The sequence below is a fragment of the Primulina eburnea genome, chromosome 16, assembly GCF_022965805.1.
Source record: "Primulina eburnea isolate SZY01 chromosome 16, ASM2296580v1, whole genome shotgun sequence".
Lineage (NCBI taxonomy): Eukaryota > Viridiplantae > Streptophyta > Magnoliopsida > Lamiales > Gesneriaceae > Primulina > Primulina eburnea.
In genome coordinates this window covers 28,227,799-28,244,958 of record NC_133116.1, presented here as the reverse complement: position 1 = coordinate 28,244,958, position 17,160 = coordinate 28,227,799, and the positions used below count along the sequence as shown (strand labels likewise).

The 17,160-nt window shown below is 38.0% G+C and overlaps 1 protein-coding gene and 1 pseudogene across 1 annotated transcript; both read right to left on the bottom strand.

The window, feature by feature from the left end:
- Positions 1-5,699: 5,699 nt before the first annotated feature.
- Positions 5,700-16,535, bottom strand: LOC140817439 (uncharacterized). The gene is made up of 2 exons (XM_073177118.1): positions 15,690-16,535; positions 5,700-6,007 (listed from the first exon to the last, which is right to left on the bottom strand). The coding sequence occupies exons 1-2, from the start codon at positions 16,411-16,413 to the stop codon at positions 5,952-5,954; spliced, it is 780 nt and encodes a 259-aa protein (XP_073033219.1). The 5' UTR covers positions 16,414-16,535; the 3' UTR covers positions 5,700-5,951.
- LOC140817227 (uncharacterized) lies at positions 10,197-11,557 on the bottom strand (annotated as a pseudogene).
- Positions 16,536-17,160: the final 625 nt, after the last annotated feature.

Below are 17,160 nucleotides of genomic sequence, written 5' to 3'. Positions count from 1 at the left end.
AAGAAAAAAGAAAGAGAAGATGAAAAATAAAAGGAGGCCAAAGAAAAAGAAAAAGAAAAATAATTTGAAGGCCCAAAAGAGTGAGGTTGAGAGTTATTTACTTTTGTATAAACCCCTTATAGTACCTTTGTACAAAGAGATTTATTATCACTATGATGATATCGCCGGTTCAATCCCGAGCATTGTTGTTTCACTCTTGCAGGAATATAGAAATGTCATGATAAGGAGAAAAGCAAGAACTGATGGTGGAGGAAGGCATGTGTGGTGATCAACATGACATTGGAGGCAATCAAGGTGAGATAAGGTTAGTTGCCAACACAATAATCATGGGGTATGACTTTCGTCCTTATTCTAATTCTTTGATGTATCGTTTTCCAAAGCTTGGAGAACGTGTTGCAAATTTGGTGGTTAAGGGGATGATTGTAAATTTATTCGTATTCATTGATTGTTATGGATTTGAGACCATGGATGAATTGCATGTACCTACTATGAATTTTGATGTCTCACGATTTACTAAGTTGATGGGGTTTGTTTGCCACAAGGGTTTATATGCATTAGACTTAGATTTTTGTGGATATTACATTGATAGTACATGTGACGTGTCCTATTTCCATGATTTATATTTGATTGATGATGGTTGTGAAGATTACATGGATAGTACATTTAGTGTGCCCTATTTGCATGATTTATGTTGGTTTGATTATGGTTTTGAAAGGTGCAAGGATGAACCTGATTATTTCTTTGTTCATGATGAATACATGTTTAAAGAGAATAAATTTTTTTCATCCTACACCCATTCCATGAGTTGTTGCTTGATATTGAGGCACATTACATTTGTTTGATTGGTAGCCATGAAGTAACTAGAGCCATAGATAGGATGCATAAATTTTTACTATGGTTGCAAATGAGGAGGTATATTGAGTGAAATTGTGAAACATACATTGAACATAAGAATTTCTATGATCATAATGAATACAATTTTAAGGAGGATAAATTGTTTACTCTAAATTCATTGTATGAGTTACGTGCTAGTGGAGCATACTATTGCTATTTTATCATCGACATAATGCATGAGTATATGTGTTGGTTGCATATGAACGACATGTTTAGTGTGATTGGGGTACATGCATTGCATACGGGAGAATGAGATGTCGAGTGTATTCATATAGTCTGTGCATCAGTTATATCTTATTCCTAGTGAGCTATGGTTGTACATTTGTATGGGTTTTATTATGTTGTTAACTAGGTCTAAGAAGGGAATGAACTTAATTTTGTGATGCTTAATGAGATTTTATTAATGTCATTTTGTATCATTTATTATTTATTGTACGGAGCAATGTATAAGTACGTAGGAAAGGAGGCCGTGAAGTTGCGGTTTCCATATCTGATGGAGCGAGCAAACGATAACACCTACAAACTTGAATTGAAAGGTAATCATGTTGATAATTTAATTCTTTTCATTACTGACATGCTTCATTTTTGCGTAGGTAGACAAGATTTGAGGAAAAATTTTTTGAAGAAGGGGAGTATGAGATGAATCTGGCCGGGCATGGCACGCAAATGATTGGAAGGAGGTTCAAAGGACCATTGCATAGACGTATGAGCAATCGTGAAGAGCTTGCAAGCAAGGTTCCAAGCCTCGAAGGGTTCGTGATGCATGGAAATGAGCTTGGAGGCCATATGATCGCTGTTCGAGTGTTAAATGAAGAGGAAGGTAGAACACTTCGCGCTCGAGCGGTAAAATCATACCGCCCGAGCGCCAAACTCTCTGTCTAGAACGTGAATTCTAGAATCATCGGCGCTTGAGTGGTAACATCTTACCCCCGAGCGTGCATAGTCCAGAAAACCCTGCCCCCGAGCGGTAGAATCTCGCGCCCGAGCGCCTCTCCTGTGAGAAAATAATCTTGTTTCCTAGTTTAAAGTTTAATTTATTAGGTAACTAGATTTTGCAAGCTTTTAGATTTTGTTAACAATATATGGATGAAAATGGTTCATTGTAAACATTAGATTACATTATTTTGATTTTAATCTTATTGATAGAGTTTTTCACTCAACTTTTCAAAGCTTGGTTTTGTATACACCTTTGTGTGTTTCTCAAATCAAACTTATCAAAGTTTAATACTTTGTGGCGTTTGTCGATTGTCTTCCTTCGGATTGTCAAAGACGAGTTCTTTGAAGGTTCGGTTGAATTTCAATTGTTTCTCTTCATTAATATTTATTGCTAAATTCTTTGTAATTTAGAGGTGAATATTACAACTGTACTTATGTCAAAAAGATCGGGACAACACGGCCATTTCTTTATTTCATCGAATCGAGGGCGTGACCCCGTTTTGAGCGCGTTTGCTTTTCGTGGTTTGGAGGATCGCATCACCTCTTATTGGCTTGCTTTGTGTATTGCGATTTCTTTCTCTCTGTTTTGTCTTTACCTTTTCATGCAAGCTTTGAACAAACTCTCATAACATGCATTTTAGAATTCAGTCTTGATCTCAGCATATTCAGTTACCTCGTCCATCAAGAGGTCGATCCGAGTTTGTACAACATACATGGGTATGAACTGTTCATCTTATTCCATCTTTTCTTTGCCTTTTCATTCTGTCCTTTTTGAAGTATATGAGAAGGCAATGCCAGATCTGGTACATTCAATAGGATCCCTGATTACTACGCCTTTGGGCCTAATTGCTGGTAGAATTGTAGGTTGAGCAACTAATTGAAGGGGAACATCTGTTGCAACTAGGGTTAGCTTTTCTGTGGGCTCATCAGAATCTCCCTTGTCAGTTGTCTCAGTAGTTGTCTTGACATCAGTTTTGAGCCATGATTAACTATTTTTCTGAGCTTTTATCTCATACATCTTTTCCTTTTCAGAATGAAATGGTGCCAATTTGCTTGTCGTTGATTGGTTTTGGTGGTTCTGGCTTTCTTGACTGGTGTAGGAGGTGTAAATTCAATATCATTTTGATGAATGATCAACTTCCTCTTAGGCTTGGATTTGAAAGCCCTAGACTGACCAATTTTGGCTTTGGGAACATCAGTCTTGGAAGGTGTCTTTAACTCTTTTTTTAGTTCTATCAGTTGAATTGAAGACAGTTAGACAGTGAGATCTTTGAGTCTCAGAGTGAAGATTGATGATGCACCCAACAATGTAGTATTGTGCAGAGTTTGCGATTCACTTAAAGGATTGTCAAATCAAACTTATCAAAGTTTAATACTTTGTGGCGTTTGTCGATTGTCTTCCTTCGGATTGTCAAAGATGAGTTCTTTGAAGATTCGGTTGAATTTCAATTGTTTCTCTTCATTAATATTTATTGCTAAATTATTTGTAATTTAGAGGTGAATATTACAACAGTACTTATGTCAAAAAGATCGGGACAACACAACCATTTCTTTATTTCATCGAATCGAGGGCGTGACCCCGTTTTGAGCGCGTTTGCTTTTCGTGGTTTGGAGGATCGCATCACCTCTTATTGGCTTGCTTTGTGTATTGCGATTTCTTTCTCTCTGTTTTGTCTTTACCTTTTCATGCAAGATTTGAACAAACTCTCATAACATGCATTTTAGAATTCAGTCCTGATCTCAGCATATTCAGTTACCTCGTCCATCAAGAGGTCGATCCGAGTTTGTACAACAGACATGGGTATGAACTGTTCATCTTATTCCATCTTTTCTTTGCCTTTTCATTCTGTCCCTTTTGAAGTATATGAGAAGGCTATGCCAGATCTGGTACATTCAATAGGATCCCTGATTACTACGCCTCTGGGCCTAATTGCTGGTAGAATTGTAGGTTGAGCAACTAATTGAAGGGGAACATCTGTTGCAACTAGGGTTAGCTTTTCTGTGGGCTCATCAGAATCTCCCTTGTCAGTTGTCTCAGTAGTTGTCTTGACATAAGTTTTGAGCCATGATTAACTATTTTTCTGAGCTTTTATCTCATACATCTTTTCCTTTTCAGAATGAAATGGTGCCAATTTGCTTGTCGTTGATTGGTTTTGGTGGTTCTGGCTTTCTTGACTGGTGTAGGAGGTGTAAATTCAATATCATTTTGATGTATGATCAACTTCCTCTTAGGCTTGGATTTGAAAGCCCTAGACTGACCAATTTTGGCTTTGGGAACATCAGTCTTGGAAGGTGTCTTTAACTCTTTTTTTAGTTCTATCAGTTGAATTGAAGACAGTGAGATCTTTGAGTCTCAGAGTGAAGATTGATGATGCACCCAACAATGTAGTATTGTGCAGAGTTTGCGATTCACTTAAAGGATTGTCAAATCAAACTTATCAAAGTTTAATACTTTGTGGCGTTTGTCGATTGTCTTCCTTCGGATTGTCAAAGAAGAGTTCTTTGAAGATTCGGTTGAATTTCAATTGTTTCTCTTCGTTAATATTTATTGCTAAATTATTTGTAATTTAGAGGTGAATATTACAACAGTACTTATGTCAAATAGATCGGGACAACACAACCATTTCTTTATTTCATCGAATAGAGGGCGTGACCCCGTTTTGAGCGCGTTTGCTTTTCGTGGTTTGGAGGATCGCATCACCTCTTATTGGTTTGCTTTGTGTATTGCGATTTCTTTCTCTCTGTTTTGTCTTTACCTTTTCATGCAAGCTTTGAACAAACTCTCATAACATGCATTTTAGAATTCAGTCTTGATCTCAGCATATTCAGTTACCTCGTCCATCAAGAGGTCGATCCGAGTTTGTACAACAGACATGGGTATGAACTGTTCATCTTATTCCATCTTTTCTTTGCCTTTTGAATCTGTCCCTTTTGAAGTATATGAGAAGGCTATGCCAGATCTGGTACATGCAATAGGATCCCTGATTACTACGCCTTTGGGCCTAATTGCTGGTAGAATTGTAGGTTGAGCAACTAATTGAAGGGGAACATCTGTTGCAACTAGGGTTAGCTTTTCTGTGGGCTCATCAGAATCTCCCTTGTCAGTTGTCTCAGCAGTAGTTGTCTTGACATCAGTTTTGAGCCATGATTAACTATTTTTCTGAGCTTTTATCTCATACATCTTTTCCTTTTCAGAATGAAATGGTGCCAATTTGCTTGTCGTTGATTGGTTTTGGTGGTTCTGGCTTTCTTGACTGGTGGAGGAGGTGTAACTTCAGTATCATTTTGATGTATGATCAACTTCCTCTTAGGCTTGGATTTGAAAGCCCTAGACTGACCAATTTTGGCTTTGGGAACATCAGTCTTGGAAGGTGTCTTTAACTCTTTTTTTAGTTCTATCAGTTGAATTGAAGACAGTGAGATCTTTGAGTCTCAGAGTGAAGATTGATGATGCACCCAACAATGTAGTATTGTGCAGAGTTTGCGATTCACTTAGGAACGCCTGTTTCTTCAAGTAGACAACTTAGAGGAATAATAGAAAAACCAAATCATTGCTTGGTAAACTGAACCATGACCTTCAAAATGTTGAAGAGAATAGAAAACTAGTTCACCTTAATTCCCTTGATTATTGCGGCCATAACTTGAAACTTTTCCAACATTATTGTAGCAAAATATCTTGCCTTAGCCAATAAAGACTTTGCCACAATATCATACAATATTTGGTATTCCAGCTTCATTTCTTTCTTAGGGGCAAAGGTCTTGATTGCTTTTGTGAGGGCCCGTGCTCCTGATTAATTTTTAATTATCAAACAACAGGATTTATTAGCGTAAACATCGAAAACGAGTAAGAATTTTCCATTTTGGGCCTACAGAAATTTCGGCATGACCTCACCGTAAATAGGACATACAAAAAATTCCAAAACAACACAACAAAACATGTATACTTGAAAATAGAGTCCAATAAAACAAACAGAATACCAATTGCACACAGAGCCAGCTAGGCTCGATCACACCAAATAATATCCAACACTCAAAATACAACCATACAAATACACGAGGCATCTCCTAGGCAAATGACTCAATATAAATAGTATATCTGGGGACTCCCAACTCAAACCGACTCACTGGGCTCCACTAGCAGACGCTCCGCCAGCTGCATCAGAACCACCTGTATAACCTGCTATGGAATCACAAAACAAACCACAGCAGTCCCGAGGGACAGGGGTCAAACCCCAGTACGAAGATCAAATAAATTACAGCATAAATAAATGACATGTAATAAAATCAATGCAATGCAATGCATGTAGGGTACCAATAATCTCGGGTATCAAAGTGGATCCAAAGAAACGATAGTAACAACTGTGGCCACATGTGCCAGGGGTGTGACGTGTCAAGTACGCCCTCGGCCCTGCACATCTGCGTCAGGGGTGCCAGTCTGCAGAACTGATCGGCCCTTACGCTAGTCATCAGAGGTGTGATTCTTAAACGCCCTCGGCTCTGATGTCTAAATAACTCATCCAAGAGTAAACAGAAATCTCGGAAACAACGGAGTCATGGCTCGATATGAATGCGTGCTCAACAATGCATATGAATTCACAGATTATTCCAATATATTTAAAAACTCACATTTATTTAAAAAAAATGAGGAATAATCCTAAAATACACCCAAACAGCACAAAGAGCACATAAACACATGGTTTTCATAAAATCACATCAATTTAATTACACGTCGTTATAGACGCTGTAAAGAATCGATCAATCCGTACCTTAACCTTCAAATTAAATTACCACAATAGTTTATAAACTCCTCGGTGCTTCCTGGCTACTAAAAGCTGTGGCAAATAATTAATTACCATCAAATAAATATTCAACTCTTAGCCAAAAACAATTTTACTAATTCCAGCTTGGACCTAAGCTCGTTGTAAGGCCATAACTCAACCAAAACTTAACCAAAACATACTTATCATACATGGCTGGAATCCTAACTCAAAATTCCATATTTCATCATAAGACATCAACATGAAATTGAATCATCTCAACACTGAAAAACGCCCAAAACCAGCAACCATGAGATGCAAGGTCTGTGACAGATTTAGTTTCGACACTTAGAAGTATAAAATTCATATCTAACTCATATTTGACTCAAATCAATATCCGCCAATTGGAGATGAAAGACAACTCAAATATCTAAGTTTTCCTAGAAGAAACCATTTCCAGCATCCTAACAGAATAATCCCAGAATTAACAAGAAGGCGCTACTACATGCACACTTCGCGGACAGAAGTCTGTACTGAGCAGTTCCGGCAAAAACAGCATAAAGACCTCAATTCTTAATGGATTTTAACGAATCTTATATCAATACGAAGACAACGCATAGCCTACAACTCTCTTTTGGATCACAAGTCCAAAATCCGAGAGCAAAAATGTCATAAACTCGAATTACAGAAGCTACTCTGCACAGCTCCAACACAGACTTCCATTTTGACACAGTTTGGTGAAAAAATCATATCAAATCCATTTTTAATTGGAATTCCATTTCGTCAGTGGCTACAGAAATCATAGACATAGAGCTATAAGTTCTTTATGAACCACAAGTCAAGAATCTTAGAGAACAACACACCAAAAACCCAAAAAAAAGAACCCAAAAACCCGCAACTCGAAAAAACAGCAACCAACTTTTTCCATGGACAAACTTGAAAACCTAAGCTTAGGGATTACCTTCAAAAGCTTCCTTTGAACTGAAATAGAGTTGGAAATGAGATCATCAAGCCCTAAAGTACACAAAATACGCAAGAATGAAGGCTGAAAAAGAAAACAGATTAGATGCCTAGAGAAGAAACAAGAATAAACGAGAAGGTTAAAGGAGGAAATGGGTTGGGCTTGGGAGAAATGGGCTTCCTACTAAACACATATATATACATGAATTTAATGATTAAGCCCAAATGATAGAATGTGACCCGATCCAAATATTACAACTCTCGCGTGCTATTAAATTCCGATATGTATTTTAATATCGTCTATAATTCCGATATTTTCTAATACATATTTTTAACACACAAGTATAATTATTTGGCGTAATTATTTTAATTTAGCACTTTAAAATAATTATTTCTAATTCTTGCCATATACCGAATAATTAAATTCGGGTTCTCACATTCTTCCTTCCTAATAAAAGATTTCGAGCTCGAAATCTAACATACAAAACACTAGTACACAAAGTGGTTAAAACATTTACCACTGATAATACATAGGAAAATCTGAGTACATGGAGTTATTCATCATATTTTCAAACAAGTGAGGCCACTCTTGACGCATTCGAGCCTCTAACTCCCATGTAGCTTCTTCATCCCATGTCTACTCCACTGCATCAAAACCAAAGGAATCGTCTTGTTCCTGAGTTGCTTCTCTTTGCGATCAAGAATTTGAACAGGATGCTCAACATAACTTAGAGAACTATCTAACTCCACATCCTCGGTACTCAAAACATGAGATGGATCTGGCTCGTACTTCCACAGCATCGATACATGAAACACATCATGTATCGCAGACAAACTCTGCGGCAAGTCCAAACGATAAGCCAAAGTGCCAATTCTCTCAACAATCCCATACAGACCAATATAACGTGGTGCTAACTTCCCTTTACGTCCAAATCTCATAGTACCACAAAACGGTGATACTTTCAAGAAAACATAATCACCAACCTGGAACTCTAAAGGCCAACGCCTTTTATTAGCATAACTTGCTTGACGATCCTGGGCTGCTTTCATTATTTTTCTGATCAATTCAACTTTATCTTCATTTCTTGTACAAACTCTGGTTTAGGCATCTGTCGTTCTCCTACATCTTCCCAACAAATCGGAGATCTGCACTTTCTGCCATATAAAGCTTCAAATGGTGCCATACAGATCGTTGTCTGAAAACTATTATTGTAAGAGAATTTGACTAGAGACAATGATTCTTGCCAACCACCCCTGAAATCCATTACAACTGCTCGCCACATATCCTCTAGATTCTGGATGGTTCTTTCTGACTGACCATCTGTTTGAGGATGATAAGCAGTGCTCATGGCCAACTTTGAACCCAAAGCTGATTGCAAACTACTCCAAAATTTTGAAGTAAACCTTGGATCGCGGTCTGATACTATGGTTATTGGCACACCATGCAATCTCACCACATGATCAATATACAATTTCGCCATTTTCTTGTAAGTACAAGTACGGTCATATGGAATAAAATGGGCTGATTTAGACAATCTATCAACAATCACCCAAATTGTATCACAACCACGATTAGAACGAGGTAGGTGTGTCACGAAATCCATAGCAATGTGCTCCCAATTCCACTGTGGTACTTCCAGAATATTTAACATATCGCCATGTCTCATTCGTTCAGCTTTAATCTGTTGGCAAGTTAAGCCACGAAATCAGAAATTTCCTTCTTCATACCTTTCCACCAATAATGAGCTCTCAAAGTATGATACATCTTTCGATTTCCTGGATGAATGCTATGTCGACTACAATGTGCTTCACGTAGTATAGTTTCTTTCAGATTTATCAAATTAGGAACCACAAGTCTCCCATTAAAGCGCAAACTACCATCTGAGGCAACGCTGAACTTATCTGACTAATCTGTTTGAGCCAATTCTTTCAATATATGAATATACAGATCAGTTTTCTGCGCTGCTTTAATACTTGATATTATCTGTGGCTCGACTTTGATAGATGAAACTATAAAGTAATCTCCACTTGTTTGATAAGTCCATCCTGATGTTCCCAAATGCTCGTGGACTTTAGAAATATTTAGAGATGTCAGCATAGCGTTTTGAGATTTCCTGCTAAGGCCATCTCCAACCCATATCCTCTATTTTTCATCCTCTATCATCTAAAATAGAGATTCATGACCTCTATTTTTAAAAATCTTCTCCAACCTATATCCTCTAAATATTACCAAATACTCTATTTTTTTAATTTATTTCATTTTCAACCCATTTCCTTTAAATATTAAGAAATACTCTATTTCTTTAATTTATTTCATTTTCAACCCATATCTTTTAAATATTACCAAAGTATTTCATTTCTCTAATTTATTTCATTTTCAAATACACACACACACACACACATATATATATATATATATATAATTAATTAATTAATTTCATAATGTATTATTTAAATAAACTTAATTAATTCGCTAAACATAACACAACTACATGTGTATTCGACTCGTTTATTTAAAACAATACATTTATTTTGTCATCAGATTGCAAACAAAAGACAACATTAATCAAACAGACATAAAATATAAATGAAGACAAACATAAACGACACATGATTTAAAGAACAACATACAAATTGACATTAAAAATACTAATATTCCGAATTACTGTACTCCTCCCACAAATGGTCAATAAGAGCATCTCGGAGTGCATAGTGAGCCGATTTATCTTTTATTTTACGATGGCGTGCAAGAAACTCTTGAAATCGGACATGATCATCACGTGCCATTTCAACATCTGGGATGGGTGCCTCACGATAATCTGTGACTGGCACATTCAATTCCCTTTCGTCTTCAATAATCATATTATGCATTATAATGCATGTTGTCATGATATCATGCAGCACTTGTTTGCTCCAAACTCGTGCAGGTCCAGTGATTATCGCCCACTTTGATTGCAATACTCCAAATGCTCGTTCAACGTCTTTCTACAACTTTCTTGTCGTGCTGCAAAATATTTCTTCTTTGGACCTTGTGGATTGTGGATTGTTTGCACTAGAGTAGCCCACTTTGGATATATACCATCTGCTAGGTAGTATCCCATGGTATTTTCTTTTCCTTGTATGACATAGTTAGCAGGGGGAGCTACACCATTGGTCAAATTAACTAAGAGATGAGATTTTGATAACACATTAATGTCATTGTTTGAACCTGGCAAACCAAAATATGCATGACATATCCACAACTCGTAATCTGCTACGGCCTCCAAAATGATGGTTGGTTTTCCGCTACGACCAGCATATTGTCCAGCCCAACCTGTTGGACAGTTTTTCCACTTCCAATGCATATAATCTAGGCTTCCTAGCATCCTCGAGAATCCACGTTGTTTTCCAATAAGGAGAATCCTTTCAATGTCCTCAGCATTTGGAGACCGAAGATACCAGTCACCAAAAACCTCCACCACAGCTCGACAAAATCTTTTTAAACTTTCAATCGCAGTAGACTCCCCGATTTTAATATACTCATCCGTTGAATCTGCCGCCATACCGTATGCTAAGATACGCATTGCAGCTGTTATCTTCTGGTATGGGGACAACCCGGGCCTCCCTAACGCATCTACTTTCTGTACGAAGTAATTGTCATATTGTTGAACGAATTCCATAATTCGCAAGAATAGCCGACGGGACATTCGAAAACGTCTCTTGAACATTGATTCATTGTACATTGGAGACTCAGAAAAATATTCATTGTACAAGCGTTGTTCGGAAGCTAATCTGTCTCGATTAATCACAACATGGCCAGTGATCGAGCCTTGTCGGTGCAAATTATCACTTTCTTGGAAGTAATTGGATACAACGGTAGCACTGTTTATGAGCTGGCTTAAAACCGTTTGTTGTTCGTCAATGCGATTCAACTCATTCTGTATGTTGGCACTAGGTTGATCTTTGTCGTCAGATGACGACGAGGACGCATAGAAAGAAAAACTTGAAGGACCTCCTTCATGAAAATTCATTTTTGAGCAAGTTCAGTAAATTATCAAGAAGTCACTGGTCTTTAAATAAGTGGTGACACTTATGAGTTTATTTATGTTAGATATTTTAATTTATTTTTAATATTATATGGAATAAAAGCCAACTCATTTTTTTTTGTCACGGGTTGTGTATTTCAATAAATCCAACTGACAAGGGGGGTTGTCTAATTTATATAATGCATGTTGTCACGGGCTATGCATTTCCAGTAAAAGCCAACTGAGGAGTTGTCTAGTTGCAGTCAGCTGTCACGTGGTGTCTAGTCACAATCAGAGACAAATCAATAGCCCACTCTTGTCTATATACTAGCTGTCACGGGTTGTGCATTTAAAATAAAAGCCATGTGATGGGTTGTATAGTTGCAGTCATCAAATTTCGTATCCCCAAACAAATCAATCTAATTAATTTAAATTTCTACCGTTAGATCAGATTTAATTTTAACTGAGACCGTTGATCCAGATTTCTTGTCAAAATGTTTTGGCTATAAATTGAAGCATCATACGAAGCATTGAGACCACTCCTACAAATTGAATAATTATTTACAATCAAATGACTTCATCTAAACGTGGTGTTGCCTTCTCAATCGAGGAGGACAAACTACTTGTGATGGCTTATCTTGATGTCTCCCAAAATCCAATAATTGGTATAAACCAATCACACGATAGGTTATGGTCACGAGTGGCAGCTACATACAACGAACAACTCGCTGGTAACTCAACAAAGCCTCGAAGTACTAAGGCCCTCCAATGTCGCTGGTTCAACATAAACAAGATTGTCCAAAACTTTAGTTCATGTGTTAGCCAGGTGGAACTTAGCCGTCCAAGTGGTGCTTCTGAGAAAGACATTGTGAGTAATTAATTTTTTGTTATCATACTTCTGTGAAACTATATTTTTTTACTTTTATGTGACTAAGATACAATTCATACCTTATTATAGTTGGATCAAGCAAAAGCCTTATTTAAGCAATCAGCTGGGTCGACTTGGCGGTTGGATCATGTATGGTCTTTGCTTAAGGACCAAGAGAAGTTTAGGTCATCAAACGCTATTTTACCTAATTTCATACCAAACCACGGGAGTATCGACTCATCACAGTCTGAATATTCTCCCAACACCGAATCACCGACACCCGATTCTCCAGGGCTATCTGCGTTTGCTATAAACCTGGATGAAGATAATCCGTCAGGAGGGAGTTCTCAGCGTCCAATTGGCATAAAAAAAGGCCAAAGCCAAAAGAAAAGCTACTGAAGAACACTTGAAGGACATCTCCACCATGGCCAAATGTACTGATAAAATGTTGGCTGTGATGGAGAATGCTGAGGTACATCGACAACAGCTCATTGATATTGAGAAACAAAGGAATGCGATAATGGCTTTTAAAGAAGAAAATAAAATACTAAGGATGAACCCTATGTGCGTTGATGAATCAGTCCGTGCATACTTGATAAAAGAACAACAAAAAATTTGGCAGAAAAGAATGGAGACGGCGGATGGCTCTGACGGGAATTCTACACCGTTTGGAGAGTTCCTCGGAGGAACTTCACCATACGAGTCACCGTACTAATTTACTCTCATGATTGCAATGAACTAAAAATATGTTTATCTTTATTGTTGTTGTGTGTGTGTGTGTTTTTTATTGTTGGTGATACGTCACTTTTAGTATTGTCTACGTTTTTATGTCTAAAAATTTCACATGTTTATCAATTTAAATTAAGTCGATAATAAGTGTTTGTAATAAATTGTGTTATGTATTTCTTTGTCATTAAATTGTTCACTAGTTCCATTTGATAACTATTATAAATAATAAATTATAATTAATTCATTAAAAAATTAAAACAACGTTTGATCAACAAAACCGACCCACTTCCAAGCTTTATCTTGGTCGAGTTGTGCTTTGGTTGGTCGACCAAAGCACCCAAAGCACATGTGTTGTGCTTTGGTCGACCAAAGCGACCAAGTCCATGCTTTGGTTGGTGCTTTGGTTGATCTAAGTGTGGGTGTGTGAGTCGACCAAGTTTGTGTGTTGGTCGATCTTTTCTTCTTGAAGTCACCAGTCGATTGAGAACAATGATACTTTCTTAAATTTTTTTTTCAAAAGGACTATATTGCAATTGTTATGATGACATTTCAGTAATTTGGTGGAATCTCTATATTGATATTCAAATGAATAGTGATCCTTCAAAAATAGAGGATCACTGTTGCAGTCTCTAAAATGGAGATTGCATTTGGAGTTGAGTTGGAGCACCAACCCATACTCTATTTTGGAGAATTCCTCCAAAATAGAGATGGGTTGGAGATGCTCTAAGTGCATCTGCAACTAGATTCATTCGCCATGGTTGATATTGATTCTCACAATCAAAGTCTTTAAGCAACTCCATCCATCGACGTTGTCTCATATTCAAGTCGGACTGTGTGAAAAGATATTTGAGACTTTTGTGATCAGAATAAATTACAAATTGTTCACCATACAGATAATGACGCCATATTTTTAACGCAAACAGAATGGCAGCCAATTCTAAATCATGAACTGGATATCGAGTCTCATGTGGCTTCAACTGTCGAGATGCATATGCAATCACTCGCCCATTTTGCATTAAAACACATCCCAGTCCATTCAGAGAAGCATCTGTACACATAACAAATCCACCTAAGCCTGAAGGTAAAGCTAACACTGGAGCTGTTGTCAACTTTTCCTTCAAAGTCTGAAAACTTGATTCACATTCTGCAGTCCACACAAAACGTCGATCTTTTTGCGTTAATTGAGTCACATGCCTTGCAATACGAAAAATCTTTCAATAAAACGCCTATAATACCGTGCTAATCCTAGAAAGCTACGAATCTCAGAAACATTTGTTGGTGTTGGCCAATTAATAACAGCTTCGAATTTACTGAGATCCACAGAAACTCCTTGAGCAGATATAACATGACCCAAAAATACTACTCTGTCCAACCAAAATTCACACTTAGAAAATTTAGCATATAATTGTGCTGCTCTGAGTGTTTGGAGGACTAGTCTCAAATGTTCTCGATGCTCCTTCTTTGTTTTTGAATGAATCAAAATGTCATCGATGAAGACAATAACAAATTTGTCTAAAAATTCTCGAAAAACACGGTTCATCAAATCCATGAAAACCCCTGGAGCATTAGTCAATCCAAAAGGCATGACTAAGAATTCATAATGCCCATAACATTTCCGAAATGCAGTTTTAGGAACATCTTCTTCTCTAACTCTAAGCTGATGATATCCAGAACAAAGATCGATCTTGGAATACACAGACATACCCTGCAACTGATCAAACAAGTCATCGATACGCGGGAGTGGATATTTATTCTTCACTGTAGCTTTATTCAATTGCCGATAATCAATACACATCCTCATCGTCCCGTCTTTCTTCTTTACAAACAATACTGGAGCTCCCCAAGGTGACATACTTGGTCTAATATAACCTTTCTCCAATAAGTCTCGTAATTGTTCCTTGAGTTCTTTCAACTCCGCTAGAGCCAAACGATACGGTGCTCTAGAAATTGGATTCGTCCCTGACATTAACTCAATACTGAAATCTATTTCCCTTTGAGGCGGAAAGCCAAGAATTTCATCAGGAAATACATCAGGAAACTCCTTTACCACAGGAATATCTGAAACTTTCAACATTTCTTCCTGGGTGACATCAACTGCATAAATCATGAATCCTTCATTCCCTGCCGATAGTAGTCTAAACATTTCCATTGCTGACACTAATGAAATGCGTGACTGAGAATCATTACCATAAAAGTTCCACTTATCGCAAAAATAAGGTCTAAATCTGACAACTCCATGGAAACAATCAACGGTGGCCCGATAATTCGACAAAGTATCCATTCCCAAAATACAGTCGAAGTCAGACATAGATAATTTTATTAAATTATTTATGATAAGGTTATCATCAAATCTAATCACACAGTTCAGAACTATCTCACGAGACGTCAAATACACACCAGCAGGGGTAGACACAGACACCGTATCCAACAACAAGGTAGTAGCTATCTCATGCTTATCGATAAATGCAGCAGACAGAAATGAATGAGATGCTCCCGTGTCTATCAATAGATATGTAGGATGATCAAAAATAAATCATATACCTGCAATGACCCCTCCGGGCGTCTCATGAGCTTGGTCCTGTGTCAAAGCATGCACCCTAGCCTGCTGAGGTCCTGGAAAGTACTGCTGAGCAGATCTTCTCGGCTGTTGGTAGCTAGGCTGTGGAGTAGATGGTCTAGGCACTGGGGCTCGTGGAAATTGGCTAAACTGTGAGGGCTGATACTGCTGTCTTCCCGCATTAGGACAAACTCTTGCATAATGTCCCGGTAATCCACATGTATGGCAGTCTCCTTGAACTCCTGTGCACTGGGTAGTAGGATGCCTACCTCCACATCTCCCACAAGAATCTCGAACATAACCACTAGGTCTTCCTCCACGAGAACTGCCTGAACTAGATGAACTACTGTAAGAATTCTTCTTAAACTGCTTTTCTTTAGCTCTGAATTTCTGATTCTTCGGTGGCGGGTTTGACTGTGGAGGCTGATAAGGAGGTATGCCCACGGGCATCTGAATGCTACTCCCGGACCCTTGGGAAGTAAAAGATGGAACCTGTTGTGATCCTCCCCAAAGCAAACTAGCCTCAATATTCTTTGCTTTCTCTACCGCTTCAGCATAAGTAGTTGGTGCTCCAGTCATAACCAACGTAGGTATCGTCCGATTCAGTCCTTGCATGAAACGCGAAAGCTTGGATCGATCACTATTTGATACATGAGGTACATAAGCTAGTAGAGCAGAAAATTGAGAGGCGTACTCTCCCACTGACATATTTCCCTGAACTAACTGATTGAACTCGGATTCCTTAGCAGAATAATAAGATGGAGGCGAGTATTCTTGAATAAAATGAGTACGAAATACCTCCCATGAAATTATCTGACCAGATTCTCGGATTGCTTACTCTGTGGCTTCCCACCACAGTTGTGCTCGATCTTTGAGTTGGTAAATAGCTAACTTGAGTCTCAGTTCTGGAGTGTACTCCACCAAATTAACTAAATAATTCATACTCTTCAGCCATCCCGTTGCTTTTTCACCACCATCATTTTCAAAGAATTTTGGAGGACACATATCTTGGAATTTAGCAATCACTAACTCCATTTCTCTCATTTTTTGGGTCAGCTGCTGAACTTTGCGATCCACTTCAACATTTCTTGCAACCTGCCTTTCCGGACGAATTGGTGGCTCCTGCTCTACCTCTACCTCTATATTCACATTTTGATTTGCCCTTCCTCTAGGGCGGCCACGTCTACCTCGGTCAATACCCTCAGTATTCCCTATGTTCTGAGCTTCAGACTCTTGGATAACTTATTTTCCTTTTCCGCCTCTTCCTCCCGATGCCATTCTACAAGACACAAGGATTAATCCACAAGCAGAAAAATAATAGTAAGCAGCACCGAAGGGGTTCAAGGAAATTTAAAACTTACTCCACTAGGTACAAATAAACGAAGCGTCAAACTTACTTCACTACCAGCTCTATCTAAGCTAAGTTAAATAATCATAGCATGCAAATCAAATAAA

Excerpts from the sequence above, each read along its gene's own strand:
- LOC140817439 (XM_073177118.1), bottom strand. The coding sequence starts at position 16,413 with ATGTCAGTGGGAGAGTACGCCTCTCAATTTTCTGCTCTACTAGCTTAT. Across the intron at positions 6,008-15,689 it reads GCCCGGAGGGGTCATTGCAG|GTTATACAGGTGGTTCTGAT; the intron begins GTATATGATTTA and ends ATTCCATAGCAG.